At 42.7% G+C, this 13,070-nt stretch overlaps 4 protein-coding genes across 4 annotated transcripts; all 4 read left to right on the forward strand.

Annotated features, from left to right (window-relative positions):
• Nucleotides 1-484: 484 nt before the first annotated feature.
• SS1G_04309 (predicted protein) lies at nucleotides 485-2,456 on the forward strand (the record flags this gene model as incomplete). The annotated part of the gene is made up of 4 exons (XM_001594452.1): nucleotides 485-533; nucleotides 711-923; nucleotides 1,805-1,860; nucleotides 2,241-2,456. 4 exons carry the CDS (start codon nucleotides 485-487, stop codon nucleotides 2,454-2,456), a joined length of 534 nt encoding a protein of 177 aa, XP_001594502.1.
• Nucleotides 2,457-3,569: 1,113 nt separating this feature from the next.
• Nucleotides 3,570-4,496, forward strand: SS1G_04310 (hypothetical protein; the record flags this gene model as incomplete). The annotated part of the gene is made up of 1 exon (XM_001594453.1): nucleotides 3,570-4,496. One exon carries the CDS (start codon nucleotides 3,570-3,572, stop codon nucleotides 4,494-4,496), a length of 927 nt encoding a protein of 308 aa, XP_001594503.1.
• Nucleotides 4,497-5,728: 1,232 nt separating this feature from the next.
• Nucleotides 5,729-7,109, forward strand: SS1G_04311 (hypothetical protein; the record flags this gene model as incomplete). Its single annotated transcript, XM_001594454.1, has 6 exons — nucleotides 5,729-5,775; nucleotides 5,837-5,912; nucleotides 5,982-6,485; nucleotides 6,539-6,612; nucleotides 6,885-6,955; nucleotides 7,009-7,109. The coding sequence occupies 6 exons, from the start codon at nucleotides 5,729-5,731 to the stop codon at nucleotides 7,107-7,109; spliced, it is 873 nt and encodes a 290-aa protein (XP_001594504.1).
• A 2,044-nt stretch (nucleotides 7,110-9,153) lies between these two features.
• SS1G_04312 (predicted protein) lies at nucleotides 9,154-12,824 on the forward strand (the record flags this gene model as incomplete). Its single annotated transcript, XM_001594455.1, has 3 exons — nucleotides 9,154-9,424; nucleotides 9,479-12,448; nucleotides 12,505-12,824. 3 exons carry the CDS (start codon nucleotides 9,154-9,156, stop codon nucleotides 12,822-12,824), a joined length of 3,561 nt encoding a protein of 1,186 aa, XP_001594505.1.
• Nucleotides 12,825-13,070: the final 246 nt, after the last annotated feature.

Here is a 13,070-nt window from a genome sequence, read left to right on the forward strand (position 1 = left end):
CGGATGTAAGAAATGGAATTTTTTAGTTAACTAGTGTATTTTTATGAAAAGGAAGTTAGCTATTTTCAAAAAAGAGAAAGTGTATGATTATCCTAGTTATTTCTATAAAGACAAACCCTTTTTCCCATATTAAAAATAACTAGCCCAACTGACAAGCTGAATGCCTCTATTTTGATAGCCATTGTTTTCATGAGATTGTCTTGTCAGCTGCTGTGGCTTTAGTCAGCACCGATGAATGAGAATCCACGTTTCTCGCTTTCGAGTTCTCCTCTTCTTGTTTCCACTTGGAAGGTTTTATAGATATAAGGCTTTTGTCAAGTATCATTGTTGATATTCTCAGGAGAAAAGAAATTGACATTGAACAGATGACATTTCTATTAATAGCAAACATTCATTATCTTTTCTTGCTCCATAATAGTGTGCTGACTTTGGCAGATGAGATTAATAACAATCTTCTTCCTGCAATCCCTACCCATAGGTCACCATGACTCCAGAAGTTCTGCCATCCGCCTGCCCTGGAGTTCTGGCCACCAGTTTTTTCTTCCAAATAATACGTAAACGCGCCGTGATAAAAGAATGTTAAGATCTCACTTTACCTGGTGCACCATCGTTGATATCCATCCAGTTCTTCTATCTGTGGTCCAAATTGGTGTGGGCATCTTAAGGTAAGTATACTTCGGCTAGTGATAGCTGTATCTAATCCATTTGAGTCGTGCTCGCTCAACCTGATACCAAGCATGTTATATATTTCAACCCAGACAGTACCGCGCTCCAACACAAACTCCCAATAAGTGCAAAGAGCTCGAACTACGATCCCAATAGCAGAAGAGTCCAAACATTCATGTACCATCAACTTCAATCTACAATTTCTGGCATCGTTACTCGCAAGAAAGCACTTTTTTCATTGAAATTTCCCATTATAGGTGAGGAATTTATATGCCCCTTCATATCGCACTCGCTACTTTCACATATCTCTTCAAAAGCCCTAGATACTTTCAAACTTCCTGAAGATTTATGATGAAGCACGACATACTTGAATGGAATCTCACTCACTCAATGGTTTATTTCCTTGGCAACAATTGCTTCTTCTCTTTTCTCGCTACATGCTGGGTAGCAACAAATTCCTCATATCTCGGTGTGGAAGGTTCTTCACTCTCGCTTTCTATGCTTTTCCATCTGTATATATTGAGACTCATAAATAATGACATTGAACGAGTGAGTATCTTCAAACGTAACTCCATCCATATCATTTTCGCATCCCACAGATATCTTATATTACGCGGCAAGCGTAACAACAGCAGCAGAACCATATCAATAAGAGTATAACAGGAATATTAACCATCCCAGCACCGCACCTAGCGTCGAAGTAGTCTTATTACCAGAATTGACTAAAAGCTAGAACGGATATGAATTTGGTTGTTGTCAAAAGATCTCACTATGGGTTGAATATACTAATGTATAGTGTAATTTGGTTGTATACATCATGCTAGTCGTGAAAGTGGAAGTAGCATAGCTCAAATAGCTCAAGTGCAAGTATCTGATATGACTAATTGATTGAGAATATAATCATCATGGACTTTGCATCATGAGATCGCTGTGAACTTTACATAGGGCTGGCTGGCTGGCGATTATAGCTCCGGGTGTTGTGATATTAGGATTGATTAGTCTGTGAAGGTTATGAGTGCGTTGTAGCGAACCGAACTTAAGAGAGAGTAAGCCGTTGATACTTAGTATTAACATTATGGGTTACTTCAGGGACCAAACACAACGATCAAACGCTAGTGGTAAGATGACGGGTTTCTAGCGACGGAAACTAAGCTTAGGTTTTCATCATTGGTTTTCGGGTTGAAGAAGAGGCGGGTGTGTTTGAGAGAATGTACTTTGTTTGGTAAAGTGCATCATTTTGCTAATGAGATGTTCATCTACAGAGTATTGTTGACTCTGTAGGACGATATCTCAAGGCCAACAAGTTGGGTGCAGCGATTTAGCTTTAAGCGGAGGGTTGATTATTGAAAGTATATGATGTCGTCAACACCAACAACCGAGTGATATTTTTGAAGATATTGATATTCTCAGCATTCTCATGATTACTTAATCCATTCTTATTCCATACATAACAAGCACTTGATTCCGAGCAGTAGATATAACAAGTCATGGACTTATGTTGACCTACATTCGATACCTAGGTACTTCTTGCTTACCATCCTCTGTTCTCTCCTGGCAAAAGAATCATCCACTAGAAAAAGACTTTGAGGGACCGTACATCGGACCCGGATATCGCAAATATCCCGCACCCCATCCAAACGCATCAACGGCGCAATGATAGACCTACTAAAGTAGACCCGGGAAATCAGCACCAAGCTCCGAAACAAGATAAGACTTCAAAAGTATCTGAGAGTTCAAGACCACCAATCAAAGTTATTAATCTAACGCCCTGCGAGACCTCCCTTTTGTAACATGCATCAAAGAACCAAAACTCCCGCAAAAGATTGATTGTTTGTAAGCAATGAAGTTGTCATATCACGTGAAATGTCGTGCTTTTTGTTAACGATGACACAAGTGAAATAATGGGCAGGGGTTAACGAAGCTAGCCCGATTACCGAGCCGATGATTTGAGGATCGAGTTGTTGATATCGAGAGAATTGATCTCAGACAAATTTAGGATCGAAGGCTTGGATTAAGTAAGGAACTATGAGATGGAATTTGGAAACAAGTTATACTAAAAACCTAAAATCATTTCGATATTAAAATGGGAAAATAATCGTAAAAATTTGCCACCTTAAAATCACAATCCGCCAAAAACTTTAAAATCAACATATCTAGAAATAAACACACCAAAAAAGGACCCAAGATTCAGGAACCCAAGAGAAACAAAAGAGCATTCTCTTGCATTGTAAAGTGGCTCAGCGCTCAGTAAAACAGAACAAGCAAAAAAAAAAAAAAACCGATTAGAATCGAATCCTTACTAGCGTCTATCACGCCATATCAAATTCTCAATACAAGGCAAATAAGGCAAACACTTCCCTCCCAAATTCTCCATGACAGCACTCACTTCTGCACCTACTTTTGCCCACGGAGTTATGGCACGGTAATGCGATGATGAAGGAGTCCGTCTTTGTAATAATGAATGTCGTGCTTTTGTCTGATGGTCCACTTTTCTGTTGTAATTGCTGAGGAAAGAGATATACCAGTAGAGTATATACTAGGTACTCAAACCTCTCTTCACTTCCACTTCCACTTCAACTTCTTATTGCATTGTGTGATCCAAAGTCTCTTCTTTATAATATACGCAACCTATTATCATCCCAAATCACATCTCTTTATCATATTTTCTTGCAGCTTGTGAAATTCAATACGATCACATCATTCAGGAGAGAATTGTGCCATTTCTTATTGCCTTTTTGACACCACCTTCCTCTTTGAATCTTCATCTTCGTCAATTTTATACTTCAACCCTCGTCTTCCGAAGTAAGACATAAAAGTTTTAAGAGTTTGTTTACTTGCTTCCGACTTGTTTTCAACAAATAAAAAGATTTTTTTCTCGTTCAATCAAAAAAAACACAACCAAAATGGGAGTTCACCGCGAATCATCTGCCTCGAATCTCGAGTCTGGATATGCTTCTGGAGCATCATCTCAAAGCTCCCTTCCTCAGATCCTCCTCACAAAGCCTCACCTCAAGTTCATCAATTCAACACTAAACAATCTTCAACCTTTGGAAATTCTCCGATGGGCTAAAATGACCTTCCCAAACCTCTATCAAACTACTGCTTTTGGAGTAACAGGTCTTGTTACCCTTGATATGTTGAGCAAGATACAAAAGGAGACACCCGAACTACCGAGCATCGACGCTATCTTCCTTGATACCTTGTATCACTTCAACGAAACACTCGAACTGGTTGAGAAGACCAAAAAGAGATATCCAAATGTCAACTTGCATGTCTATAAGCCAGAAGGATGCCAAACCGTTGAAGAATTTGAGGGAAAGCATGGAAAGGAATTATGGAAGACCAATGCTGATCTGTACGATTGGGTGGCCAAAGTTGAACCCGCCCAACGGGCGTACAATGAGTTGGATGTTGCTGCAGTATTGACTGGCAGAAGGAGAAGTCAAGGTGCTAAGAGGGAGAGCTTGGACATCGTCGAAGTGGATGAGGCTGGTTTAATTAAGATCAACCCCTTGGCAGGATGGAGTTTCAAGGAGGTGCAAAATTATATCAAGGAGAACAACGTTCCATACAACGACTTGTTGGATCGCGGATACAAGAGTGTTGGAGATTGGCATTCAACCGAGCCAGTAAAGGAGGGCGAGGATGAACGTGCTGGAAGATGGAAGGGCACTGAAAAGACCGAATGCGGGATTCACAACAAACGATCAAAGTATGCGCAGTACCTGTACGAAATGGAACAAAAGAAACAACAAGAGGAATTGGCCGCAGCACTAGAGAAGGTTCAGGTTGGCGAAGAGAGGATTGAGGATATTGTCGTCGGAGCTTAAAATCAACAGCACTTGCTGTTTTGCTTGACACATTTCTTTTTGATGACCTTCTCAGTTCCAGCACAATGTGCCTTTCATGATTGGAGTTCTGGGGTATAATAGTGGGGTAAACACATGGGTTACGAGCATTGGAGTTGCGGGCGTTGCAATAAAGGGAAACAGATGATACCTTAGCATGGTTCCTAGATTGTTTAGATGCCTTTTGGAGGCTCCATCTCTTGATGCTCATCATTAGAGGTTCCAGTCTCGCTATTGTTTATAGCAAAAATGATTTAATGAAAGTTACATTAATGCAATTTGGAGTCTTTGATATCGCGTCGATGTGTCTTGAAGTGAGAGATTGAAGTTGCCGATGACATATCGCCAGCCATATCTAATATTAGTGTGGCACAAAGACCCTGAGTATTGTAACTGTCATCCCGGTCGAATGACACTAGGTAATCATTATCGGATCAGACTAAATTCAAGGTTATCGTGTTGTATTCCGACTAGATTTAGACATCAGCCCGAGATGTATTTGTAGACAACTTCCCGAGAGGTCGTATATAACAGCTGACAAGACTTTTGGCCACAGAGTGGGACGAACCTATGTCTCTATACCCTCCAAATCATATATCTCACATATTGCACACATGTAGAGGTTTATGAAGCGACATCACTCTCTGTGCCGTGAGCAAGCGGTGAAGGGAATATGTGGAGGGGCTGAATGAATATCAACCCCTATAGAACGAAAACGGAGCTGGATGATATCGAGATTGTCTGGTAGCGTAGGTGACTTTAGGCCTCCGAATGGAAAAATAATGAAGCTTGTCATAGGCTGAAGTACTCGGTAGAAGCTTGGGGTCAGTGTTGGGCATTCTCGAAACATTATGGAACTTTGAAAATTTACTTTGCCGAATTAGGTTTGGGCGACCGCGGGGAATGTTCTGGCCGCTTAAGTGGGGTCTTTAATGCCAAGGCTCAAATGACGACACCCTTCTCTCAAACTCAGAAAGGCACCTAGGTAGACTACTGGAATTCCAGAAAACATGGAAAAGAAAACATGGCATTTGATCTAATTAGTACCTACGTAGGTACCTGACTGATCTTCATTGTCAACAATGCTGTCATCCTTTTTACAACCTCACCTCTCACCTCATGTACAATCATAATCTTACTACAACTTAACAATCCTGTGTTAATTACATCAAAATCACCATCACTACGCCTTCAAACCTGAGAATACCGCCAAAATGTCAAGCTCAATGGAGAAAGCAAGCGTCAAAGCCAAAGAGGTTGCGTAGGTTTATTTCAAAGCATCTTCTCCTTTTTGCATAACACTAATAGGTGTCAAACGATAGAAAGGAAGATTTCGATAAAGCAAGGGAGTTGGCACGCTCAGCAGCAGTTAGTGGAGCTTACCTCTACCCCATTAAGGTATGTTAGAGTTCCAAACAGGCCCTTCATTCTTCTATCGCATTTGAAGCTGACGGAGCACTCAAACAGGGAATCTTCTACTTCATCTCGCATCGCACATTATGGAAACCGCTCTTGTCAAAACTCGTACCAACGCTTTCCCTATCCGTCGTCGTCGTGGTTTTGATGTTTATGTTTACCTACCTACCACAACTTGCCATTCTAATCTTTACCGATGGACCGCTCGCCGCCGTCTCCGCCGTCCTGCTGACTCTTTCTGAGTCCAACACAATTGTCACCATGCTCTCCAAGAATTTCATCATTGCTGATGCTCTCGTTGATACATTTGACGGGGTGATGGTGGCGAAAGGTCAAACACAAGTTGTGCAAGGTGGACGAGAGATCAAATCCGGGAAATTTGGTGATCCAATGAGAAAGTTGGGCAAAATTGTGAAAGGATATGGTCAAAAGTATAGTTTTGAGGGCCTGGTAAGATATCTGATGTATCTGCCATTGAATCTTATTCCGGTTGTTGGTACGGCAGTTTTTATAGGTCTGCAAGGACGACAGAAGGGTGAAGGGGTTCATTCAAGAGTATGTTTTGATGTCTGTTCAAGCGAGGAATTACAGGCTGACGAAATACTCAGTATTTTCAATTAAAGGGGTGGTCTAGTGCCCAAAAAGAAGCATGGTTAAAGGAACATACTGCGGCATATACATCGTGAGTTTGCCTTGCCACTTCATCTCTCTTCCTATTCTTCCTATTCTTTCAAAGTACCCCTCATATCTCCCTGGAGATCAAACGCACAGCTTTTGGATCTGCAATGCATTTGTTTGTATCCCGGCAAGTGCAGTGCTCCTATCATTTTTTTACCCTACTTCATGCACGCATCTTCTGTAAATGCGCCTTTGACAGGTATCACAAATAAGAAGATCATCGATTTTCTTCTATAATCGGTCAAAACAGAATCAGCTTTGCTAACTTTGAAGTAGATTCGGAACTGTCGCAACTATTCTTGAACTTGTACCTATTGCATCTATTCTATTCTCATTCACAAACACAGGTCATTGCCCTTGCTCTCAGCTCTAATATCAAACTATACTAACTATCTCTCAGTTGGTGCAGCGCTGTGGGCTGCCGATATCGAAGGTAATGATACGAATATGACTCAGATCTCTTCGCCCCGGGCTCCAAAGGAAACTCAGAAAGCCGAGTAAAGCCTTTTCTGCAGCCTCCCGAAATTGGCTATAACAGTGCAACTTTGAGCCGATCTTAATGTTACTTTGTGACTTCGCTTGGAAGATCCCCTGTAGCACAACAGTTAATCTGTGCATCGACCCTTGCAGTTTCCGGTTGTCGGTAACCATTTTTTTTTGTTTTTCTGTCGATCTTTGACGGTGAATATGGCGTTGGTAACCTTGGTATATCGGTAGCGATGTGAAAATACATGGAAATAAGGGGCCTGGCTTGGCAAAAAAACAAATGGCATTAATGACTTGCGTTGTTCGTTTCAAGAATCCAAATAAAACGGGTGATTCCATTGCATTATCTGCTGCAACTAGTGCCACATGAAGCCATATGAATACATTAAAGCTATCTACATCTAGAAGCATTTGTGAGTTCATTATTCCGTTAGGCCATCCTCTAGATTAAAGTGAAAATTAGATATAGTATAGCATTTCGGGAATTTCAAGATTCTCGTCTATTGTGTCGACATCACGGGACCTTTTCACCAAATCCGAGTCACGACTATGGGGTTTCTGGTAAATTGCATTGCATCCGCGGTCAACTGTACATTTTTTTTATGGCGGAGCTTTTGATGCCAGAGATACATATGCAACAAGCCTGGCTGTAAGTAATACGAGTTTTCTTTTGGAATCGGGTCCCAGAATTTATGTCAAGTCGACTTCTTTGAGTATACACAGCTGGGAGTTCACATTGATGATATGGAATTGGAGCGAGAGGCATATTCTCATATGCAGGAACGAGCACCAAGTCACGGATAGGTGCATCCTCGCTCGTTGCGTTGTCCAACGTAATGGACGGGAATGCAGGCAGCCAACCGTTGTGTAACTACAAATCAAAGGGCATGTCACTAGTCGTTTGAATTTGAGAGACAATTTTATATTGCAATCTATGAGAGTTGAAAGAGTCTCCATTCAGAGTATTTGCTTACTTCGGAGTTGCCATATGGTATGGTCACAACATTGATGAAACATAAGGGAGGGGGTGGTAGATGGATAAGGAGTCGGGGTTTAAAAATTGCAATGGTCAAGCTGAGATTTTACTGGTGTTTTCCATGATGATCATGATGATGGAATAATACATGGCAATCAAATGATGAGCGTCCATGCAGACTTCCTCTTTCGTGGAATCAATCGTTGGTAACCAGTGGGAAAATTAATGTGAAATAGCTCAAGTGGTATAGAAATATGGATGTCACCTTTAGAAGGCCTTTAAAAAGGAAAGATATGACGTCTTCATTGGAGAAGATTATCAAAAATGATGGATGCTTGCTGCCTTTTCTCGCTTTCCTGCCTACCTCCTCCCCGACTTAATTGCCCTCGTACCTTGACTCCTTCTTTTCCGAGAGACGGGAAGTGGATCGAGTCGAATCGGAATCAAAGGGTGGCCGAAGATAGCTACTGGCTAGGTAGGTATCTATTGGGTACGTACTAGGGACTCACTAGGTTTTTTAATCATTGTATTGTATTGTACTGCATTCAAATTCAAATTTGATACTTCTCTACTGGGTAAGATCATAATGGGTTAGGTACCTTGATCGATAAGGTATTTTCATCTTTCACCTTTGCCCTAGCGCGCTTTTCCTCTTTTGTTTCCTTTTCCCCTTCTCCTCAATCTTCTCATATATTTCAATCTTTCACTTCCCATGCCACAATTTATTTTTGTCTCATCTCACCACATCTTCTCCCCTCTCATCTCTTTTCTTTCCATCTCATCTTCCTCCAGATTCAGCTGTTTCGAATTGATCTTCCCGTCTTCTGGACTTCGAATCTTCTGAGAGAGAGACATCCTATAATAAGGTTCAATCTGTCCTCCGAATCAATAATCTCCGTTGGTTATCCGCTTTTGCGAAATCACACTCGTTTGTCCTCGTCATCAAAAGTCAAGTGATAGATTTATCTCAGGTATGCATTATATTTTGAACCTTCTTTCTACGTATAGAAGGCTTCCTATTCCCGTAGAATCAATTGATTCTTCTTAGATAGTCACTGACAAAACCACTTCATTTAGATCAAGATGAAATTCAATACTACCGCTAGATTTGCGTCCAGCGTGTTCCTTCTCGCGTTGGTTCCTGCAGCTCGAGCTTTGCCACAATGGCTTCAACCACAACTTCGTAATGCCAATGCAGATGCATTTGCTCCTCGAGATTATACAATCTATGAGAGAGCGGACGGTATTCAAGATCGCTATACACCATATGGATATGGACCTCAGCCTACCTACACAACAAAACCTGTCACAAGCGCTGACCCTGAAGAGAGTTCATCGTCAAGTACTCAAATTGGTCAGCATTTAATCTTCTTACCTCGATCTTAAGTTCACCTACTAATTGAATTAGGGTCTGCTTCTGCCTCTGCCTCTGGCTCTTCTGTCAGTGGTGTCAGTGGTGTCAGTGGTGTCAGTGGTGTCAGTGGTGTCAGTGGTATACTTTACACCGGCACTTTTCCCGTTAGTTTCTCCACTGGTCCAGCATCTGTTGAACCTTCGACTGTTACTTCTTCCACTGCTGCATACTCTACAATCACGGTTTCGGTTTCTGCTACAGAAGCTTCTCCTTCCGCTTCTCCTTCGGCTTCTTCCTCGGCTTCTGCCTCGAGCTATGATCCAGGAACTTCTGCAGGAGCAGAGACTACATCTTCGGAATCGGATGGTATTTCAGCAACAACACCAGGAGCAACAGACGCAACTTCCTCGGAGTATAATGGCAGTTCACCAACAACACCTGCAAGCACATATGACCCATCTGTTACCACTTCACCGGAATACTCTTCTTCAAGCCCGAGTACCACCACTTCCGCTCACTGCAATCACAACAATTGCCTTCGGGAATTCATTCGATCTTCTTCCATTGTTGGTCCATTTTGTGCTACATATACTTTGACTGAGAATACTGCCACGACAGATCTCCCTACATATGTTTCACAATGTCATGATTCGCCTTCGAGGATCTCATCTGCATGTTCTTGTTTAAACACTGGTGCCACCACTACTCCAGGAAATGTTGGTAGTAGCACGCCTTCAGCACCAAGTGGAACAGAAAGCACCTCTCCAGCAGGTGGAGCGCCAACTTCTTCAGTGGTTCCCAGTTCTTCATATTCGTCACCTACCGGCTCCGAATCTTCTGCTAGCCAAAGCTCCTCTGTTACTAGTTCTCAAAGTTTGGGCTCTACTGTAACAGATACTCAGACCTACACGATCACTCCTACCATCACAGTACCATCTGTAAGCCAGACTACAACACCGTCAGGAGAAGAAACAACAACTCCACAAGGGGGCGAGACGACAGCTCCTTCCTCTGGGGGCGAGACAACGACAACTCCGCAAGGAAGTGATACGACAACAACTTCGCAAAGAGGTGAGACCACAACCACTCCAGCAGTTAGTGAGTCAACAGCTACTCCAACAGGGGGAGAAACGATAACAACTCCGCAAGGAGGTGAGACGACCCCTTACCAATCAGGGAGTGAGACCACAACCGCACCTTATAGCGGTACCACCATCACAAGTGGAGAAATTACCTCAAGTGAAAGCTCAAGCAATCCTAGCTATTCTTCAGGAGCATCAAGTACTGCGTCTCTCAGTCCTACCGTTCCACCTTTTACACTTGGAAATTCATCCATCCCTGTTGGCCCAACTGGTACATCTCCTTCATCTTATATTTCTGCTAGTTCATCATCTGCAGGTCAATACACAAATACTTCGGCCTCGGCAACCGGTCCTGTCACTTCTGGATTCTCGTCTACTATATCTGGTGGCATCTCATTATCGACACCAGGAAGCTCGAGTGGTGGTAGTGCACCCTATACAATTTCGACATCGGGAGCGGCTCCGACAACTTCGGTCTCTCCTTTAGGGACTGCACCACTAACTTATCCATATCAAACAGGCACAGGAATTTCACCAAGTGGGAGTAGCTCGGGCGGCGTTTCCAGTTCTACTTCTGCACCTTTATACACAAATTCGACCACTTTAGCTAGTTCAACCTACCTTGGTACTGCACCTTTGTCTTCCGGCTCATCGGGAAGTAGTATTTTGTCGACAGGAACTCCATCATATACTTCCATATACCCGCTGAACTCGACAACCGTTTCAAGTGGTGTAATCGGCTCCACAGGGTCAAGTGTACCTGGTGGCATTAGTTCTAGCTCATCTGCCAGCGCCCCTTATCCAACAGGTAATAATGCTTCAACGACTACTGGTCCAACTGGCACAGGTTCCACACCAACATCCTCCTTCCTAGGAACTGGTACATCGGGATCTTCTGTCTCGGGTATTATAAGCTCTTCTCCAGGATCCATCCCATACTATCCTTATGGGAATAGTACTCCATGTACAAATGGTCCAACAGCTTCAGGAACAGGAAGCCAAAGTTCAGTGTCGGGTGGGCTTCAATCAAGTTCCGCTCTTCCAAGCTCCGGTAGCCCTCAATCTTCTAGTGTATCGGGCGGAATTAATTCATCTGTTGGTTCTTCTGCACCCTATCCAATTTATAATGCTACTGCAACAGCAGGCCCTACAGACCCTGGCACATCGATATCTGAAGGTCTTACTTCTGTGACTTCTGCACCACTTAACACTGGCAGCTCATCATCATCGAGTGTCTCAGGTGGCATTAGTTCTTCGCCAGCATCTTCGCAACCTTATCCCTACGGAAATTATACTCTCCCATCGCTTGGAACAGGTACAGGAGGTGCAGCTACATCAACAACTTTCAACTCCGGAAGTTTTCCATCAAGCACTGGAACAGTGCCTTTAGGAACAGGAAGCTCGAACACTGATTCCGGCTCATCAACATCAGTTCCATACCCCACTCCTTCAAATGGAACTTCAACTGCTGGGCCAACTGGGACTTCACCAATTTCAAGCAGTGTTTCCGGCCCATCTTCGTCAGCTCCATACCCAACTTCTGGAAATAGCACTTTGACTAGTGGATCAACCGGACCAACAGGGACCTCACCACTCTCGAGCACTGGCACATTGCCTTTAGGAACAGGAAGTTCAAGTACTGATTCTGGTTCGCCATCATCAATTCCATATCCAACTGCTTCAAATGGAACCTTAAGCAGTGGACCAACTGGACCATCAGGAACTTCACCAATCTCAAGTTCAAATCCATCGTCGGTTGCGGTTAATCCAACAACTATTGGTAACAGTACTTCAGTGACTCCAACCTCATCTGCTAGCACTTATGACCCTAATGGATCTACTTCCAGCCAAATCACTGGAGTAACCTCTTTGTCATCATATTCAGCAACTGGTTCGTTCAACACAAGCAGTGGAGTTTCACCAACTTCATCTTCGCCCTCAGGTAAGTTACAATCCAAAATTAGGATCATTGAAAACTTCGCTAATTTTATTTTGAAGGTGGCTTTGGTACATCGATCACATCAGGAACACCAACTCCATCCACGTTTGTAACATCAGTATCAACTGGAACATATGCTGGCACAAATTCTACCATCCTCTCAACCGCATCAACTTCTGACTCTGGTTCTCCAACGAGTTCATCAGACTCGTCAAGTGCTGCGCCTTCTACAAGTACTTCTACACCAACCTATTCTCCACCGCCAACTTATGCTCCACCACCACCACCATACTATGCACCTCCTCCACCAAATTACTATGGTTGGGGAACATGGGGCAGAAAGCATCAAAACAGAGATGCTGAAAATGTTCATCGTTGATTCTGGTGAGAATCGAGTAAAGCACATCGAGTGTTAAGCTCAAACACAAATTTTCGCTTCTAGACTTGCTTTCTTTTTGACATTTTGATTGTATTCAATGGAAAACCAATGTTTTCTTTTACTATCTTATTTTTCTTTTCTTTCTCACGAACTTTTTCTTTATGTATGGATGGAAGGAATGGAGGAAAGTTTAAAATGACTATCATGTCAATTAATGCATATGAGCTTCATTTACAAACATGGTGC

Source organism: Sclerotinia sclerotiorum, genomic scaffold (genome assembly GCF_000146945.2).
Source record: "Sclerotinia sclerotiorum 1980 UF-70 scaffold_5 genomic scaffold, whole genome shotgun sequence".
NCBI classification, from domain to species: Eukaryota; Fungi; Ascomycota; class Leotiomycetes; order Helotiales; family Sclerotiniaceae; genus Sclerotinia; species Sclerotinia sclerotiorum.